At 51.3% G+C, this 21,197-nt stretch overlaps 1 protein-coding gene across 1 annotated transcript in view; it reads left to right on the top strand.

Annotated features, from left to right (window-relative positions):
- The window catches only part of LOC135913671 (uncharacterized), a 53,375-nt gene that overhangs the window by 28,789 nt on the left and 3,389 nt on the right, over nucleotides 1-21,197 (top strand). The window contains exons 6-7 of the mRNA XM_065446244.1: nucleotides 1,219-1,310; nucleotides 17,877-18,035. Coding sequence (XP_065302316.1) covers nucleotides 1,219-1,310; nucleotides 17,877-18,035 — 251 coding nt within the window. The remainder of the gene's footprint in view (nucleotides 1-1,218; nucleotides 1,311-17,876; nucleotides 18,036-21,197) is intronic.

Genomic DNA, 21,197 nt, shown 5'->3' with positions numbered 1-21,197 from the left:
TGTAATCCCGATATCGGTTGAAGACGATCACCTCCTGAAGCACTTTCGCGGGGAAATCGGTTACGACTCCATGAAAACAGCGCACTCTTGCTATGTCGCCGGATAGTCTGAACCACCTCCTTTGTGTGTAAGCCATGTAGGCCTACGCAACGTATTTATTTTCCTCGCAGGATACAGTGTTTACTTAACTGCGTGCACTTATTATAGGCAAAAGAATCAGGAGGGTATAAGGGAAGAGGGGATGTGGAAAGGCCCAGCAGCTGCCTCTGATTTGTTTGAGATGTTTCGCCTAATCGGACCACGTAGTCCTGTCGGAACAGACGTAGAGGCTACTTTGTGTGATTGATTTGTCCATACTCTTTTTTAGTACATGAGAAACCGCTTCAACTTCCATATACACTTTCGGCATATGTGAAGCCTCCTGGGGGGCCCGACTTGCCTTTTTTTTCTGCTCAAAACCTTTGGAGGCAACGTTCTCGTCCTTCTCAGAGCACGGGCGGCAGTGAGAATGTTATTTCCTTTTTGTAGCCTCAAGAATGTGTGCAGTATCCAAAACAATATTTCCTCAACTTCCTGTATTATTGCTTCTTCGATATGCTTGTGCAGCGCGTCTTGTCTTGGATACTGTCACATGTTACGTAGTGCCTTCTTCGTGGCACATATTGCTAGTATCTCTCTGTTCGAGTCACCCCCTAAGAGTTGCGTATTTGTCCCCAGGTGGGCAACTTTCTTACCGGAAATTGTGTTCCTCGCGTGATTAGCTTGAGCGCGTGTGTGAAAAAAAAGGTAGGTCTCGTGTATGAGTGATTGTAACAAAAGCATTTCTTTTATCTTACGATTCTTTGTCGCGCAAAAGAGCAAAACAAAAGCCTTAATTAGAGGGCTACTGGACGCGGAGCTCCGTTCTTCAGCTGGCGCGTGGTAGCTTCTTCGTCCACTTCTTCTTGGGTTGTAAGCTCGCCCAGAAACACTACGTTGCATTGGTATAATTACGATGAAGTGCCTAAACACAGAGCGCACGTGTAGCATGTGTTGCCAATGTGTCTGCATGTATAATGCAAACCATGGGGATCGAGTAATGCGAGCAATAGTGACCGCATGTCGAGCAGATACGGGGCGCGCAGTCTCGTCTGTATCGCAACCATTGTTTTTTGCATGGTCCCGAGCTAACAACTCACACAAACTTGTGCAATTATACACTGGATTTCCACGTTGCAGCCGAAGCGGCGCTCCAAGCACACCGCCACGGTGCAGCGGCCGTCATCGTGTCCAACCACGGAGGCCGCCAGCTGGATGGAACTCCGGCCACGGTGCGTGAATCATGCTTGATATACCGCATTGACCAACTATTACCAAACAACATAAAACAAACTACCAAGGTCTTAAAACTTTGTCTAATGCGCGCACTCCCTTCGTCCATCCCACTTCAAATAAAATAAAGGAAAAAGAAATCTACCTAAAGTTTGCACAATACCTGTATCTACAAAAGTAGTATAGTATTAGCAGACTAATTTATTTGCAGAAGAGCAGAGAGATCGGCCCGAGCTTGACCGCTCGAACCTACTACCATGCATTGGGGAACGAAAGAAGCAAGGTGGCAACGATGATGATGATGATGATCGCTTGACTATAGCTGTGTTCATAGATATTTTTTTTTTCGCATTTGCCCGCGCGTCCCGCGCATGCAGGAGTTGCGAACCAGACATCTGGCCACATTCGCTTCTCGGAATCTGCCTTTCCCTTGGCCTCACTTTTCCACGGAAGGGGACGGCGCTTTTCTCCGCTTGTCCCTAGCCGAGCTTCACTAGACGGCAGTGGTTAAATACTCCGGAATAAGCTTACTCTCCTACCGGTTTTCGTGGTGCAGCGCGAATGCTTTCGGCTCGCCACTGGCAGGTCGTTTCTTTAGTGCTTCATAAAGCTTTTTAGAGTGTAGAGATCTTAGACGTTCGTTCCTGCAGCGAGCGTCGGCGTCCCTTGGAGCAGTCGCTCGTTGTGACTGAGCGAACGAGCATAGCAAAAGATGAAAGCCCATGCGCCGCGCTGCTGGGGATGAATAAAGCAGAGAGAGGGATGAGACCCAATGACAAAAGCGGAGATAAAGGTGCAGTGCAACTATGATGTGGAAATCGCAGGATGGTATGGCGAAAGGGTGAGGAGAAAAGTGTGGCATCGGCGGCAACCAGGCATGCGACGAGCGCGGAACCATAGCGCCGGCGTGGGCTTGGGATGTACTGCGCATGTGGTACTTCACCTGCTTCGGCACTGCCACTAGAGAATTTGCTGCGCGCGAGCCACACGTGCACGATTTTTTTCTGAACAACGAGCGATGCAACCGGTGGAAATGCATCGTCTGCCGCTGCAGTTAAACAAGCTGCCCGAGTATAAGCTCAGCGCCGCCGACGAGAGCAACCTGTCGTTCAAAATCATATTCTTTGCCGCAACATATCCCGTATTTAAAACACCCTTACGGAGTATCACAATCGCCGTCGAAATTTCTTACTACTTCTTTTTCAGGTTTCTGGATTATTACATGATTTCCCTCTTTGGCTTCCGTAGTGATTGTTCTTTACCTACGCTTCAATAGCAGGCCTGCCTAGGGGAGCTATTTGCGGGGGCAGAGAGGTTGCGGCTAGGTAGATGTCGCCGACCGATGCACGATGAGAAGTTGGTAATTCTAATTCACTTTATTCGTAAATATTCATTTGCGGGTTATGAGTGGGTTCTTGTACTTGGGCGGCCATGCGCCTTCCTAGCGGCACACATTTATCCTGTGGCCGCCGTCCGTGGCACGAGCACAGCGCCGAAGACGCACCGTGAATCCGGAAGTCCTATGCTACGTACGTCACAGTGACACGGACGACAAACAATAGCCGCTTCGCCATACGGACTCTATCGGCCGTTATGATCCCGTTTGAACAAAAGCTTAAGCGATTCTTACACAGGGATCGAACAAACTGTGTCATCCTCCATAGTACCTAGCACATTTGCGCACATTAAACAAAAGAGTTCCCAGAAAAATTTCCCCAGATCTCGGGAAGGCCTCCAACAAAATTCCCCATGTATCCCTCTCTTAAGCCACGTATGGGCACGATCGACGCTCAAGCATATACGAACGAGAAGCTGTTGTGGTGCGATGATACCGATTGTAAACATGGCAGCTAATTCAACCTCTTAATGCTATGACGGCGAGCCACACCAGAAGAAAGGTGGGTGCTGCAGTCATCATGACGTGGCACGAAGATTCCCGTAATTACATCTTCCACGTCGGCTGCAAAAGTACAATAGTGACCTGAGGACAAAAGTTGTAGCAACTTCACGGCAGCTTCAACAGCGCTGTGGTTCGCAGCTTAACCACGATAAATAAGGTTACATTGAGAATAATTCACAGTACAAGAAAGTTGCAATAGTGGCGAAGGAGCATAGCATATACCGGTGGGAAACGAAGTGTCTGGTTCTGTGTTTCTCAAACTCCGGGTCATGACTCCCAAAATCGGTTACGAGCCATTTTCTGGGGATCAGGGAACGGTCACCTATTATTAACGCTGCGCTCGCACGAACAATGATAAATAACACTCTTTGAACGTTGCTTTCTTTGGGAGCACACACACACTCACACACACACACACACAAACATATATATATATATATATATATATATATAGTGCCTGGGGCTCGTTCTTTTCTAGTACACTATATATATATATATATATATATATATATATATATATATATATATATATATATATTGTACTAGAGAAGAACGAGCCCCAGGCACTACGAGAAAGACGCCGACAACGAGTGGCTGGAAGCCTTGCGCCTGTGTTGCCGAATCTCTTTGTCCTCACGCTGCGGCGCTCTGCTATCTGAGCGTTTTATCAATTGAACTATAACGCCTCTTGACATTTCGTGGAGGTGCTGGGCCATTCCCAAACCTGGAACTCTGCAGCCGCACGCTCCCTACCATTTCTGCCATGCCTCAGGACGCCGCGCAGCCCCATCCTCCCCTGACATCGCCTGTCGTCTGCTCCGGTACTCTACGCCAACTAGATTCTGCAGTCTTCAGCGGCAACGACGACCATGACATGGAGGATTGGCTCTCGTCATACGATCGCGTGAGTGCGCATAACAAATGGGTTGACAAAGCTAAACTGACTAACGTTATCTTGTATCTTTCTGGTGTCCCTAATCTCTGGTTCCGGAATCATGAATCCAACCTTTTCACCTGGACAGCATTTACCCATTATTTCAAAGAAGTCTTCGGTCGCCCTGCTGTGTACAAGCTTCGCGCAGAACAACGCTTGCGTGGTAGTGCTCAACAAAAGGGTGAATACTTCACCAACTACATTGAGGACGTAGTTAGCCTTGGCTGGCGAAATAATCCCGCCATGCCCGACTCTGAAAAGATCAAGAATGGCATGAAGGGCACAGAAGATGATACCTTCCAAATGCTCTTGGCGAAAAATCCTGAAACGATTGTCGAGGTCATTATATTCTGCCGGAGCTACGATGAGCTCCGCAAGGAACGCCTTACAACGCGCCGAGCTGCAGCGCCCAACGTCACGATTTCTGTTTTAATCGACAGTTCTAGTAGTGCTCCCGCCCAATGATCGTTCCTTGACCAAATCAAGCAATTCGTTCGCGAAGAAGTCGCGCGCCGACTGTCACTGCTGCCTGCTACCCAGTCGTCTGAGTCCTCTTTGTCCCCGGAACCCCGACGCGTCATACATGAGCAAGTCAACGATGCACTACCTCTCGCTAATCAGCCACCTTCAGCGCCGGTTGTGCTCATGTATACTGCCGTCATCGCCAGGCCAAGACCACCATCTGAAGTTGCGCACCACAAGCGCACAAGCGGCTTCTACACCTCGCCTTCTCCAGCTGCAAACTACTTGCCCAGAAGCGGCTTCTGCGCGCCTGCGCAGCCCCTACGCCCAGCTCAAAACTGTGCACCCGCTACCTAGGCCCTCTGTTGATAATCTATGGCGTACCCAAGACAACCGGCCGATATGTTTCGCGTGTGGCTTTGGTGGCCACATGGCACGGTTCTGCCGCCGGGTGATTGGTATCCTCCCGATACTGCAGGATTTCAAGGGAATGCTCCTGACTCCCAGTCCTGCTATTCACCACCAGTTCCGCACTTCGCTCCTTCATCTCCTGTTCCCCGAAGCTTAAACACTCGTCGGTCTCCATCTCCCCGTCGATGATCCCTCTCCCCCATCGTCCGCCGCCCTTCTGCTGTGGAGGAAAACTAAAAGGCGCAGTTCCGGAGGCAAGAACTGCGATCTCTTCGAACTGCTCAAATCCTCGTTTATTCCCTACCAACGTCATTGAAATTTTTGCCAAAGTCTCGCCGTTCAAGCGCTTGTCGACAAGGGTGCCGCAGTGTCTGTGATTGCCGACCAGCTTCGCCGTACTCTCCGAAAAGTAGCGATTCCGTTTTCTGTCATTTCGCTACGCACAGCAAGCGCTAATCCAGTTGAGCCCTTAGGAACATGTACCATCCGTGTCGCCATACAAGACAGTTTAAACCACATTGAGTTGGTTGTTCTTCCCCGCTGCTCTCATGCCATCATTCTAGGATGGAACTTCCTCTCATCTCATCACGCTGTTATTGATTGTCCCCGTGCAGAACTTGCACTGACTCCATTTCGCGGCATTCCTTAAGATTTCCCTCTACCTTCTGCTCGAGTGTTCGTCGCCACCGACACTGATATCCCCTCCTTTCTCTTGTACCCCTGTACCCGTTTCACCCTTGTACCCGACGCACTGGACTGCCTCCAAGGTGCTGAATTATGTTCGTCCTTCCTGGGGATAGTTACGATCCGGTTATTGCCAGGTCGCCGTGGCTGACGCAGACCCCCTGAAAACAGCATCTGCTACGCCTGATGGCGTATATGAATGCACCGTGATGCCCATCGGCCTCTGTAATGCGCCTGCAACGTTTCAATGTTTGAAAGAATGATGGATAACATCCGCCGGGGGCCTCAAACGCCATACATGCCTTTGCTATCTCGATGACATTGTCATCTTTTCCCCGGACTTTCCTTCTCACCTATTCCGACTCAAACGCATGCTAACTTGCCTTGCTGATGCTGGACTCCAGCTCAACTTAAAGAAGTGTCGCTTCGCCGCCCGGCAGCTAGTCATCCTTGGCCACGTTGTTTCGAAAGATGGTGTGCTCCCAGATCCAAACAAACTCCAAGCTGTTGCCGAATTCCCTCGACCAAAAACCACAAAAGAACTCCGCAGCTTCATCGGATTATGCTCCTATTTTCGTCGTTTCATCCACAACTTCGCCACCATAATAGCGCCATTTACGCAGCTGCTCGCGGGTAACCACGACCTCCTGGCATGGCCGCCAATTTGCGATGCCGCATTCACGAAGCTGCTTCGTGTTGTAACCTCACCCCCCATGCTCCGACATTTTGACCCAATTGAAGCGACAGAAATACACACGGATGCCAGTGGCGTCGGCATTGGCGCTGTTCTTGCAAAACGAAAGACTGGTTTCGCTGAGTACATTGGTGCCTTCGCTAGCCGCGCACTCATGAAAGCGGAAGCAAACTATTCTGTTACAGAAAACAAATGCCTGCCTATAATTTGGGCAATAACTAAGTTTCGTCCTCATCTCTACGGCCGCCAGTTCGACGTGATCACGGACCACCATGCACTCCGCTGACTGTCGTCCTTGAAAGATCCTTCAGGTCGCCTTGCTCGACGGGCGCTTCGCCTGGTAGGATATTCGAGTGCCGTACCGCTCTGGCAGTACACACACACACACACACACACACACACACACACACACACACACACACACACATATATATATATATATTTATATACATATATATATATATATATATATATATATATATATATATATATATATATATGTATATATATATATATATATATATATATGTATATATATATATATATATATATATATATATATATATATATATATATATATATATATATATATATATATATTATAATGCCGAGACTGATCGAGTTGTCCAGCGCTGTTTATTCCACGAAAGGCAACGCCCCCTGCTCACGCGCGAAGAAGTCGAAGAACAGGGAAGATGATGATGGCTATGTGCAAATGAAAACGACGAAGTACGTTAATAGTGCTTACACTAACTTCCCCCCGTCATGGAAGCGGCCAGCCTGGCCGCAGATTAGAGATTATCTAAACGGGGAGTGAAGGGCTTCATCCGCGAGACGTGAACAATTTCGGCATTCCGGCGGCACCGGTCAGTGACGGAGTGTACTGGGCGGACGAGATAGTTCACTGCAGATGTTTGCTGCACAACGGTGTATGGACCAATGTAGCGTGGAAGGAACTTGTCACAGAGGCCTGGGGTGCGGACTGGAGTCCAAAGCAGGGCTTGGTCTCCAGGGTGAACGTAGGTCACGGCGTTTCTTGTCGCAGTAACGCTTGCGCTCAGCTTGGGTAGCTTCTGTGCTTTGCTGGGCGATTTGACGGCAATGTGCAACTCGGGCAGCAAAATCTTCTGGAAGCGACGCGTTAGGCGAAGAAGGTGCGAAAAAGTGTTCTCTGTCGAATATGGTGGAAGGAGATCGTCCATACACAAGGTAGAAAGGGCTGTAGCCGGTAGTCCGTTGAATAGCAGTATTATATGCGAATGTCACAAAAGGAAGAATTTTATCCCAGTCAGTGTGGTCAGGACGGATGTACATGGAAATCATGTCAGGCAGCGTACGGTGGAAGCGCTCAGTAAGGCCATTGGTTTGAGGATGATAAGTAGAAGTAGATTTGTGGACGGTATTAGTGGCACGAAGAACTTCCTCGAGAACTTGTGAAATGAACGCCTTGCCACGGTCACTGAGAAGAACGCGAGGAGCCCCATGGCGCAAGACGATGGCGCGCAAGAAAAAGTCGGCGACCTCAGAAGCGGTGCCGGATCGCAGAGGGGCAGTCTCGGTATATCTTGTTAAATGGTCGACCGAAGTGACAATCCAACGGTGACCGGAGGGTGTCAACGGCAAGGGACCATATAAATCAATGCCAACAAATTCAAAAGGTGCGTCCGGGCAAGGGAGAGGTTGTAGTAAACCGACAGGAAGGGATGTGGAGCGATTGAGGTGCTGACATGACGCACCAGAGGCAATGTATTTAGCCACCATTGAAGATAGGCCAGGCCAGAAGCAGCGGGTCTTTATGCGGTCGTAAGTCTTGTGGAAGCCTAAGTGGCCAGCCGATACATCGTCGTGAAGTGCCTCTAATACCCGCAAACGAAGGCACCGAGGTAGAACTGGGACCCACCGGTGACCTGTTGGGTGGTAAACGTAGCGGTGTAGCACGCCACCTTGAAGGCGGAATTGTCGAAGTTGGCGTTGCAAGCGGCTGTTGGGTGGTTCGGCGAACCCACTAAGGCGATCCATGAGAGCTCGACAGTAGGAGTCGGCCCGCTGAAGTGAGACGAAATCATAGCGTGATGAAAGCGTAACTTGGTCCAGGGGCGTTATCGAGAGTTGGTGAGAGGCAGGCGTAGCATCGGAACGACGTGGTTGGGAAGACGACGGCGCGTTACCTGGAGCGAGTGAGAGCGGGCAGCGAGACAATGCGTCTGCATCATGATGGCGTTTTCCAGACTTGTACATTATAGTGAAGTCATATTCCTGCAAGCGGAGTATCCTGCGTCCTAAGCGTCCTGACATGTTTTTCATTGATGACAGCCAACACAGAGCATGATGGTCGGTGACGATGGTGAAGTGGCGGCCGTAAAGGTATGGGCGAAATTTCTGAATCGACCAAACGATAGCCAGGCACTCTTGCTCTGTAATGGTGTAGTTCCGCTCAGCTGGAGAAAGTGTTCGGCTGACATATGTTCTGACTTGCTCTTTATATGCTGTATTACGTTGCAGAAGTACTGCGCCAATACCTTGTGCGCTTGCGTCAGTATGGAGTATGGTGGGGGCACGATTATCGAAGTGGCGAAGCACTGGTCCGGAAGTAAGATGCCGCCTAAGAGCTTGAAAAGCCGACTCGCAGTCGCTAGTCCACGTGAAGGAGGCACCGGTAACCACTAGCTTGTGTAGAGGAGCTGCTATTGCTGCGAAGTTGCGTATAAACCTACGAAAATATGACGCCAAGCCGAGGAAACTACGTAGATCTTTCTGTTGGTGGGGGCGAGGAAACTGAAGAACGGCACTAATCTTTTCGGGATCAGGCTGGATGCCATCTTTTGAAACGACGTGACCCAATACTTTTATTGTTTTGCTTGCAAATTTGCATTTTTTTGTATTGATCTGGAGACCAGCATTCGCAAGGCACTTGAGAACTTCGTCTAATCGATGAAGATGTTGGCTGAAGTCAGACGAAAAGATGACAATATCGTCCAGATAACAGAGGCATGTCTTCCATTTTAGACCACGAAGTACGTTGTCTATCATGCGCTAAAACGTGGCAGGAGCATTACAAAGGCCAAAAGGCATCACGTTAAATTCATAAAGGCCACCCGGTGTAGCGAATGCGGTCTTTTCTTTGTCAGTCTCGTTCATCGGAATTTGCCAATATCCTGATCGAAGATCAAGGCTGGAGAAATACTCCGCCCCTTTTAGTGTGTCCAAAGCGTCGTCAATTCGAGGTATTGGATGTACGTCCTTGCGTGTGATCTTATTGAGCGCTCGATGATCCACGCAAAAGCGAACTGAGCCATCTTTTTTCTTTACCAGCACCACGGGAGACGCCCATGGGCTAGATGAAGGTCGTATTATCTTCCGCGCAAGCATGTCAGCGACCTGTTGTTCAATGACCTTTCGTTCGGACGGCGATACACGATAGGGGCGTCGTCGTATTATAGCGGAACCATCGGTTTCGATGCGGTGTGTAGCCGCAGGAGTTTGGCTCAACACAGGGGAACAGCTATCGAAACAGGCTTTGTGTTTTGCCAAGACCACCATTAAGGCTTCGGACTGCGCGGCCGTTAGGTCAGAACCAAGAACGGCCGGAGGAGGGAAGGAATCATCCAAACCTGAGGTTGGTGCTGGCGATGAAGAAGGGCAAAGCGTGACTAGAGAGATAGGCTGAGTGTCGGCGAGGGTTGCCACAGTCATCCCGTTGGGCAGCATCACAGGATCTGGGTCGTGTTGCAAGCAGACAGAAGGGCGCGGCCGCGTGAAAACCGGACGAGACAGGTGGCAATGAGAATTCCGCGAGAAGTACAGCGGGAAGAAGGGGCGACTAGGGCGTCTCCGTCGGCGATCTGACTGGATGTTACGGCTACAACGTCTTCGTGACCAGGACGCAGGACGTAGTCTGCAGCGATGGCCAAGTTCACGCATGAAAGTGAAGAGTCCGCAACAGGTTCAAGCTCTGTATCCGTGATGTGGGCAACTTCTTCTCTACATGAAATGACGGCTGAAGCAGAATGTAGGAAGTCCCAACCAAGTATAAGTTCATGGATACACGTTGGAAGGATGATAAACTCGATGTTGTGGCGTATGCCGTTGATGAGAACACGAGCAGTACACTGTCCGTCAGGGTGAATGAATGCATTATTAGCAACACGCAAAATAGGTCCAAGATAAGGCGTTTTTACTTTACGGAGCCGGGAACACAGATCACTCCGAAGAACAGAAACGGCGGCACCGGTATCGATGAGAGCTGACGCGGGAACACCTTCGACAGTCACAGAAAGTATGTTGGCCGGGCGAACAGGAGGAATTTTTGAAGACCGATAAGAAGCAGTTTCCCCTCCAAAAACTGCAACAGTTAGTTTTCCGAGTGCTGGTCGACAAAATGGGAAGTTGGGCGAAGCAGTGATGTAGAGCGCCGGTAAGGGGATGGAGAACGACGTCTGGCCGAACGGGAACTATGAGGCAGATTGGGAGCAGCTGGTGGAGACGGAGAACGCCGTCGCCGTTCGGCGAAACACTCGCTTGCGTCTTTGTTACCCGTACTCGGCGGGCGACAATCCGCGATGGATTCTCACCCACCGCTTCGCCCTTAATGGGCCCGCCACTACAGGGTGGCCAGCGAGACGTCTATTGTCCCACTTACGTTGAGTTTAGATGTGTTGCGCAAACGTTCAATGCTCCAGAGCAATGACTTTGCCAGGCTTGTCAACTCATGGCTTCTTCGTCAGGAGTCGGCCGTTCTCGCACCCTCGCCCGACCATGGGTAGGGTACCGATGAGGACCTCGTGCCGCACCTCGCCGACACCACCTCGGTCAAGACGACCACGACCCTGCTGGCAGACCTGCCATCGGAAGACCTGAGCTTGCAGCGGCAACTGTAAACCATCGCTGCGCAGAGCGCCGCGCCTTGCAGCGAGGCGAGCATACCTTCCTCAAAGACACTGAAAGCCCTCCCTTCGTTGTCAGTCCCACTACCACCCTCGAGCGACACAGCAGAAAAAATCGACATGGTGATGTGCCGCCAACGTTGACGGGAGTGCGAGGACGGCATTGATGATGCGGCGCCCCGCAAGCAGCTTCCTTCAACCGCTGTTGAGGCCATGACCAACCAGGCAGCTGTTCCTGAACCGCAACATGGATGCGTAGAGGTCGTTCCGTCGAGTGAGCAAGACGTTGTGACTACCCCAGGTGATGGAGTTTCGCTAGGAAAGACTGTGGATGCAAGCCAGGCCGCGTCCGAGCTCTGCTGCAGTGTCTGCTACCTTGCAGACCATGGCGCCCGCTAATGTCTTCGCTGCTGTCCTAAGCAGTGGTGTGCCTGCTGCTCCGAAGCCCTGCGATGCGGATGCGATGAGCGAACAGGTCTCTTCACGCACCACATCGCTCCAGGGAGGTGGTTTCAGCATCGTAACTCCGCGTTCACACCATCGCCATGCACCAGCTCCAACGCGAGAAACCACCGGTCTTACTGCTGCTTCCGCGCTCCTTGTAAAGCCCTACAAGACGCCCACTAAGAAGATTGGTGGCACGGCTTTCTTCCGGCCTGCCACAGTGGGCGCATCCTTTTGCCGGAGCTTCCGTCTCAAGATTGTCCAGGTGTTCTCTGCACTTCTTGGTGTGGTCGAGGTGAGGGTAAACAAGCGCCTAGACATCGTTGCTGTGGATGCGCATTCTCCTGGGGGCCTGCAAGACTTGCTTGCCACGCCGGAGCTGGCAGGAATAACAGTTGTCGCTCGCCCCTCTGTCCACCAGTCCCAGTGAACGGGCTTTGTGCACGGGGTTGATAGATGCATTTATGACCACGACCTATTGGCGGCAGTCTTCTCTTCCGTACCTGTGGTTTCTGCCAACCACAGCGGGAGCACAGTGATATTTCGTTTCGTGGCGAAAAGCCCTCCTGAATGTGTTCACTTGTACCGGATGCCGGTTTCATTAAAGCCGTTTCGACCCCTCCGGATTCAGTGCGTGCAATGCGGACGCTTCAGTCAGACTACTACGGCGTGTACTTTCCCGGAAACGAGCCTGCAATGCGTTGGGCAACATTGCACGAGCTGCAAGCAGCGATGGCCTCGATGCTTTCACTGCGATGGACCTCACACCGCAAACAACACCCGGTGTGTGTGCTGGCAGGAGGAGCGCAAGGTTGCGACGCTGGTTGCTGCTGGCCCTAGTCCTCTCCGTCGACCTGAAGCCCGCGCCATGCGGTGATCAAGGGCTCTGTTGGCGTTCCCATCCTGTCCAAGCGTGACGGCCAGAGTTACAGGTCATCACTTACAGGTCATCTGCGTTGGGACCAAAACATTTTACCAAGGAAAAGACAACCGACCCGTCCTGCAACCCGAGCTACCAGGCAAAGCAGGTGCAATCGCAAGGTTTCCATTAAACTGTCTCAGACTTCAGTGTCGGCGTTGCAAACCATGCGAACCAAGGTAGGCGCGGAGCTCGCCGTGAGCACCCATATGCAATCAAGGGTGTCCCTTCCATCCTGACAGCGGCGACCCAATCTGCTGCCGCCAACAATTCGCCTGCAGATACCGCAGCTGCATTGCCATCCCTTCGGGAAGAGGTAGAGAGGTTGAAGCTGCTCCTGCAATTCGAGACTGCCCTCCTACCGGAGGACAACCCACTACTGCTTTGCGGTAGGTGGCCCGGCCAAACCGGGTAGTCAGGATGGCTAACCTCCGGGGGAATTGTCTTCACCGCCCGAAGGTGCTGCAGTGGCACGCACACTAGTTGCGGCGGCGTGAAGCTGACCTCTCGGAGCGCCTCCTGCGGGGAGGTTACGACGTATTCGCGCTTCAGGGAGTTGGTGTGCTGGCAGAGGCGCTCCGACTACCCGGCTACATCGGGTACTCCAGCGTCACGACGTGCTCCCTGGCCCCATGCTCTGCGGCTCCCTGCCTGGACGCCAGCCATCCGCATGCTGCCCCAAGCTGTGCGGTCTACGTGCGCTGCTCCATCCCTCACGCCGAGATCCTGGTTTCTGACCTGGCTAGCGCACCAATGGAGTGATGTGCGTTTACCGTGCGACTCGGATCTACGGACACTAGTGTAGCGAGCATCTATGTGTGCCCCTGCCGCCCCTGGGACGCTCGCTGGCTGTTGGTGCGGTCGGCCCATCTGGAACAACAGAGCGTATTCTACGACGACTTCGATGCACATCATACCGCCTGTGGTATCCGCAGCTGTAACACCCTCGGCAACACTTTTGGAGCTGCTACACTAAAGGCTGGTCTTGTCATCCTGAACACTGGGAAGGACAATTACGTGCGCAGGGGCACCCGCAGCTTAAGAACAGCAATCGACCTCAGCATTACAGCAGAGCGCTGTCTTTACACATGGGCTACCGCTACTCACACTTGGGGATCCGATCACCTCCCCGTCATGCCGACGCCCTCGTCTGCTCGGTCCCCCAGGTCAAGGTCCTGCACGTTTATGCACTGGCATACCTTCCTGCGGATCCTCGCCAACAATTCTAGCGGGGACATTATGCGGGCTGGTCAATGAAGCACAGTGCCGGCCACCGTCCGGGAGACCATACAGCCAGCCCAGCGGCTGCTTTATCTATGTGCCGCATTACGCCAAGCAAAGCGCCGCGCCCTGCGGACCAAGCGGCCTGAACACTAGACTGCCTTACGGCGGATAGACGCCGTATGCCGAAGCCAGGCCATGCAGAGGCGTCGGCAGAGTTGGCAAAGGGCCTCCTCAGCCATCTGGGGTGCTCGTCACGGTTCGAAGCCCTGGCAACTTCTAGGACCACTCCTGCAAAGTCCCACGATATGCTAACCAATTATGGCCGCCGTGATCACCTTGGGGATTGGCGAGATGAACCTGGCAGAGCGACTAGCAGACCTCTTTTCATGCCCGTCCCGGCCAACTCTTGTTCCACCGGTGGACCGGAGCAGACTCCAAAGCAGAACCTCTTGCTGCCTGTTGAGCCACCACCATTCCTGGCTAACGGAGCAGATTGCAGCCCTGTGCTACTATCATATAACTCGCCAAGAGCTCTTGGCCGCTCTGCGCCGCACGAAGCGACGCAGTGCACCGGGGTTGGTTGGTATCACATTCGAAATGCACCGGAACCTGGCTCGACCGGAGAAGGACCGGCTGATAGACTGCTTTAACGACATCTGGCAATCTGGCTGCCTTCCACAGGCATGGCTTGCGGCTGTCGTCGTGCCAGTCTTAAAGCCGAGAAAGTCTTCCAAGGCGCTCGCCTCCTACAGGCCTGTGCTCCTAACCTCAGCGGCCTGCAAGGTGCTGGAGTCTGCGTCATTGGCACACCTTGAGTGGGTCTCACGAGCTGTCCACTCCTTCTCGGAACAGCAGCCGTCGTCACTGGTGCACTGTTGATTCTATAGCGGACGTCATATCATCTCTGGAAAACGCGAGAAGGTATCACGAAACGTTGTGCTTCTTAATGTGCAAAGCGTTTTTGATGGGTTGCCTTACCCGGTCATTGAGCCATCTTTGAACAATCTTGGTATTACGGGATGTCTCCGGCGTTTCGTCATGGCCTTTGTCAAATCGCGCTCCCTTTGCGCAAGGGTGGCAAAAACTGTGAGCTCCCCACGGGTAGCCTGTTCCTGAGTGCCGCAGGGATCCATCCTAAGCCCCTTCCTTTTCAACATGGCGCTTGCCTTTCTTCCTTCTGCCATCCTAGCAAACCTCCGACTTCGCGTCTACATCTCCGTATGCGCTGATGATGCAGCCCTGTGGACTCGGTGTCCCACTAGAAGCCTTCCAGCCATTCACTGCTGCTTGCAGCGAGCCCTGGACGAAGTTGTTCCCTACTTCTAGACAGTGGGTCTTTCCGTATCGTCACAGGATCTTCCTGCCTACCCTAGAATGGCCGTACGCCGACGAACTGTCCCGATGGCGCTGGGTGGCAACCACATACCCTGGAAGCGGGTTGTTAACCTACTTAGGCCTGCGGATTGATCACCAGCTCTCGTGGGCACCAGCTGCCAAGGGGCTCAAGGTCAGAATGCGCAAAAGCCGGTTGGCCGTCTGCTGATCCGCGGCACAGGATGCACACCACAATCGGTTATCCGTCTATACGCCACCGGGGTTACGTCAAGGCCTCTTTAAGCACTCCGTCTAGTGGCCCTTGAACGGGTTCGCGTAGACCGCCTGAAGCTTCAGCACCGGAAAGCCATGCGGATGATTCTTGGCTTGCCAGGGACCTCGCACATTGCTGCCGCCTTAGCCGAGGCACACATTTGGCCGCTGTCCCTGCTGCTCCTACAGCATGGCCTCAATCCCGTTGACAGGCTACATCGCACCGTAGGTTACGCGCCTCTGCTTTCTAGGTTGAGGAGCCTACCTCACTTGCGCATGGGCAGCCTGTGTAAGCTATACGAGGATGTGGTAAGGTGTTCTCTCCTAACTAGCCATGCCACCACCTCCTCCGCACCAACAGTTATTGGAGGTCTCTACTACGCTGGAGGACCTTACAAAAAGGCGATCCTCATCATGCGTATCGTACCAGGCGTCGGCGTTCCAGTTGAAGGACCGGCTGGACGGACATCTCCACATCTGCATGGACGGCTCGGTCCATGCAGACCCCGGATCTGCCACTTCCTCCTGCGTGATCCTGGCCCTTATGCGCTCGGGAGTTTGACAGCTGCCTTTCGCGGCAAGCTCCACCGCTGCTAGTGTAGCTGGCCTCCATCTGGCTGTGGACATACTGGAGTAGTAGCCCCGGATTTCCCGGTTGCGATCCCCTGCGACTCACGAGCGACGCTCCTTGCTCTTCATCGACAGGCGACCGCTGGCGTTGGCGTTGCCCTGCTGGCGGAAAAGCTTCGATCCGTTGTTTAGGGTGGCTTGAAGCTGTTGCTGCAGTGGCTCCCCTCTCACGTCGGCGTCTAGGACAACGAGGAGGCTGACGCCATGGTGAAGGCAGCACACCATGCCACTGCACCAGTCAGTACTGCTCTAATGGTCTTCGACTTTGCAAGGCACATGTTGCAGCAACACCTCATGGTGCTCCACCCGGATCGGCGCCTCGCCAAGGGCCGCACTCCCCGTTCACTTCCTGAACGTGGCCTCACAAGGCAGGAGCGGCCTCTCCTGCTGCGGCTTCGGATCGGCTTTCTTGGACGGCATCCCGAAGATGCAGCAAAGGCCTGGCTTCATCCGCGACCTGCTCAGCGTGCGGCGAGGACGAAACAACCAACCATCTACTTTGTTCCGGTGCCGCCTTCTTCAAGGAGAGGGCTTTTCTCCACGTTTGATTCTGACGCCTCGGATTCCCAGCGGTCTCGGCATCCCAGCTGCTGTTTCGCAGTCGGTACCACGGCTCCACCTTCAGCCACCTTCACACGTTCCTGGAGAACGGGGCTGTCATGTAAATTGTGAATACGCCGCATGGCTAGCGCTGAAAGCGGCACCTAACAGTACCGAGCTTTGCAATCGCATCGACCTGCTCTCTCTTCCCTTTTTTCTTTCGTCTTTATGTCCCCCTCCCCTTCCCCAATGCGCTCATTCGTGTCCCCAACGGGCAGCAGAAAATCGCGCCTCTTCCTCTTCCCGCTTACACCCTCTATCTCTCACCCACACGGTATGATGATTAGTCGCCAACTCGCCCTACTTTCCACATTAGATAACTCAAAATAAGGTACTCCGAGAGTGGCCTAGTGTGCACGTTTGCCAGAGAAGCTATAAACCCCCTAAAGTTATTCATAGCGAGGAACAAGGACCATCCAAGTTAGGAAAGCTTTGCTTTAATCTAGAATCACTATCACATCTTCACTTTATCGGTGGACCTTCACGTTAAAAGTGAAGTGAGAAGTATTACTGAAACAATTTCCCGCCTTGAGAAACTCACTGGTCAAATATTTAATTAGGTAAGGCGGAGGAACAATCACATGTTGTACAAATGTGTCCGCTCTTCCCCACGCTGTAATAAAGGTCATGGTCTACGCATTCCATCCTGCTCTAAATGAGCCTCGAGTCAAAGCTTTTGCAAAATTTATTTAAAAAATTGAAATATGCCATTGACTGCGCCGATACTGCCAAATAAAATTCTACATTGGCTGCCTAGACGTTGCGTTTTCTAGTTCAAGTAGAGCGTGTCCGCCTCTTCAGATAACCCAACACTAAATGCGAAAACATTTTCCCTTCACAGGTGATCTTAAAACAAATCCTTTATAAATAAAATGAAGAAAACGGGATCGGTCGCGTGGCACCGCGAGCCCAGGTAGGGAGAGAGCGAATCAACGGTGGCCACGCATCCGTTGTGCAGTTCACCTGTGAAGAGTTTCCTCCAGCTACCAAGTTCACGCTTTCGCGGTATGATGCTGGTTGAAAGTGGTTGAACGCCTCCCCTCTTTCGCCGGACGTCCGTTGTATGCATTGACCCAAGGCCTTCGTTTGTGAAAATGGAAAGGTATCCTTGCACATCGCGCTGGAATCTGAAAACGTGCATAACCACCTGCAATGCTTCTGTGCTGTTTAGAAGCCGCATACGCCTGTTTCAGATTGACGTCCTGCCCGAGATCGTCGCCGCTGTTGGTGACAAGATGGAAGTATACTTGGACGGCGGAGTGAGAAACGGCGCGGATGTGGTCAAGGCACTCGCGCTAGGAGCTCGGGCGGTGTTCGCGGGACGACCTGTGCTGTGGGGACTCGCATACGACGTAAGCCAGCTTTCTTGTTTCTCTATAACTTACGGGAGTGTTGCACCGAGCCTTAGGGGCACGTTCAAGGGTGGTCATCAAGAAGGGGCGCTCCTTCTGTTTACACTGTTGTGCACATACCTTCAGTCAGCCTGTGAGGAAAGACGTGTTTCTTCGAGCATGTTTTTGCAGTCGCAAGCGGCATGGCCCCGTTTCGCTGCTATGTCACCACTGCATATGACGAGGAGGCCTGGTTTCGCATTTACGATAAATTGTGCAGTCGCATTCTGAACCATTCTTCGTTGCGCATCGTCGGGGCCCCACTTCGCGTTTCTTGGCGATGGCCAGCGCGATTAGTAAATGCTTATAGCCGCCATTCGACGCTACTCCACTTTGAATTTGCCAGTCAGCATGTTCACGTGTTTTAATTAAACTACGCTTCGCTGTACACCGAAGACGTTGCCGATCCTCTCAATGCTTCTTCCGAACCTATGCCGCCTCCGTGCTCAGTGCGCACTTCGGCCCTATTTCTTTTGTTGGAAATCACATCTGCACTCGGTGTATAATGTCCGTGGTTTCCCCGGCACTATTGCTTTATACGATCTTCGGGACTGGCCCATCATGCGAGACAGCACCCAGCAGCGGCAAAGCAGGTGGACGGGGCAAAAAGCTAGCCCATAAGTGAACCATCACTGCCATACGTCCAATGAGAATCTGAGGTCTTGTGTCCTTGCTCTTCATGACGCATCGCGCACGACAACTGCCACAACGCAAGACAGCTGTCGAAGAGGCAACGAGAACTTCGCGTTAATAATTATTCCTCCATCGACACCAATTGAGATTTGTTATAAAGGCAGCTCATTTTTTACGTATGGATGTCTGCCTCACGCACCTCATCGGCTCTTCTCCCGTGACTGAGGTAACAAATTTTACAGTTTTATTGCATTCTATTATCAGCCATAGCTTCCTGAAAAAATGAACTACATGCATACATTGCCACAAAATTAAGAACCTGAATTTCTATTGGAAATAATTGTACAAAAATCTTTGCCTCTTCCATCCATTTTCCAATTGCTGGCCGCGACTGGCTTTTTTCACGATTGCTGACGAAAAATAAATTTACAAACATAACTTATTGGCCTCGTGGTAGTGGTGGCTGGATAACGGACTTGGTCCAACATGGCATCACATTTAATATGAAGCTTCCTTCGTCTCGTCCTACCGTATTACGTCTTCTTGCTTTCAAGGTGAGCCGTTCTCGGAGGTATTCAAAAACAGTTCCGATGCTAGTACAAACCAACCCGACACGGAAACCCAGGAGCTTGACGCATAAAACGCATACACGATTTCCAAAACATACAAAAGTGGGCAAAGCATGCATTGAGCACAGAGGAGACCGAGCCTGGGAAGAAGCTTTGAGCGGAGCAGAAGCTTCTTCGATGTGCAGAGACGCCTGCTTTGGAACGCGAGCGGCCGCTGGTTAACCAACACGAAGTTAAGCAGCATTGAGTGGCGGGTGTGGTGAAAATTTAGCCGAGAAACGTTAAGCGGATCAGTGTTGATATGCATCATAAGGGTGGCTTGAAATGCGAGTGTTCACTTGCGCGGCCAAGCCAGGTAGCGTCGTCACGCTGCGACGAATGAGCAGTGGAAGGGCACCGCACGCGTCATTCACACGGATACACTAAAGTGCGTCGTGAAACACTTCGTATAGGACGAGTGCTGGTCGTAGTGCATTTACTGCTACGCTCTGGTGTCGATTGAACATGTCTTTGGCGTCGGACTGCCACGAGCTTACGTTCAGCGAAGCGTTTCTCTTCGAAAGCTTGTTCTACTTTGTCGTGTGGCCTGTGTTCGAAAAGGCTTGCTATACAAGAATGGCGTTTTTTGCAAAGCAATGTGTCGGAAAGGAGCCAACCCGAAAATGAATAAAAAAAAACATACTTTGACTGAAACGAAAACATAACCTAACTGTTATTTATATCTTATTTTGGAGTAAAACTGAAAACATTCTTGATCGGTTTTCGGTTAAAGAGGAAACTCGGCAATCAGAAGCAACCGACGTCAGGCAACATCAGAATTCACGCGTTTATCCGGGGTCCACATAAACGCACATCTCAGGCAGGGAAGTGCAAGTGATAGCCGGCGGAATGCTCTAATAAGCTAACCCTATCGATCGGTGCACTAGCATATCGGCATCGTTGCAAAACCCAGGGCATGCATGCACACTGAAGAGCTTATCGTTTCGTTTTCTACAGGTACAACGCTTTGTTGTGGAAGTTTTACCGTTTTGTTTATGTTCGTTGTAAACTCTTTTTATCGGAACGGCAATCCCGCATTTTGGCGAATAAACTCGATGATGTGCTGCATCAGAGATTATGCTCAATGCCTTGACTCGAGGCACTGAGCATGATCTCAGAATTCATAATTGCCTTATTGAGAAAAATGAATCTTATGTTTTTGTCGCCTCCTTGCTTCCAAAATTTTTGCATGCGAATGAAAACTGTTATGACCCGTTATGAAATTTTATTTCTTTTTTTTTTGTTGCTTCGGAGCAGAACTGCAAGGGAACGTTTTTTAATGGAATGAAACTAAAACCAGAATAAAAAAAATTTGTGCCCTTGTACTCTGCGAAGAAGGATAACCAGTGAAGCTGTATTGGGCTGACTACATGAACAACTACATTATTTTTATGGTTATTTACATATTGATTGTATAAATATACAGGTATGTAACTTCGGGCTTTTTGTCGTCTTTATTTTGTATCATTCGTTATCACAGTGACCATAACTTTGTAGTCGCTGTGGTACACCATGATAGGTTGTAATGCTATGCTAGACAAGTTCTTGCCAAACGTTCAATCTGTACATTACCGGTGACGCGTGGTCGGCACATTGACTTCCGCGTAGCACTAAATTCCGAACCGTTTTGACAGGAAGGGTACAATTCATTTGCCGTTGGGCACGTTAGGTCGATTTAAATGTCGACCATTGATGGGTACGCCACTGCGCTTTATTATGCTTTTCGACCATTAAATGGGGAGAGAAAGAGCGCCGCAATTGCACGTTTTCTATATGACAATGAAGATCATGCGTCATGACATGGTATATAAGATGATAACATTCAGCGCGACCACCGTGACTTGCTTTTGTGAACATCTCGGACGCATTTTTTTCCAGATCT

This window comes from Dermacentor albipictus, chromosome 6 (assembly GCF_038994185.2).
Source record: "Dermacentor albipictus isolate Rhodes 1998 colony chromosome 6, USDA_Dalb.pri_finalv2, whole genome shotgun sequence".
Classification (NCBI taxonomy): Eukaryota; Metazoa; Arthropoda; class Arachnida; order Ixodida; family Ixodidae; genus Dermacentor; species Dermacentor albipictus.
The sequence above is the reverse complement of the archived record's forward strand: the minus strand, read 5'-3'. Positions and strand labels throughout refer to the sequence as shown.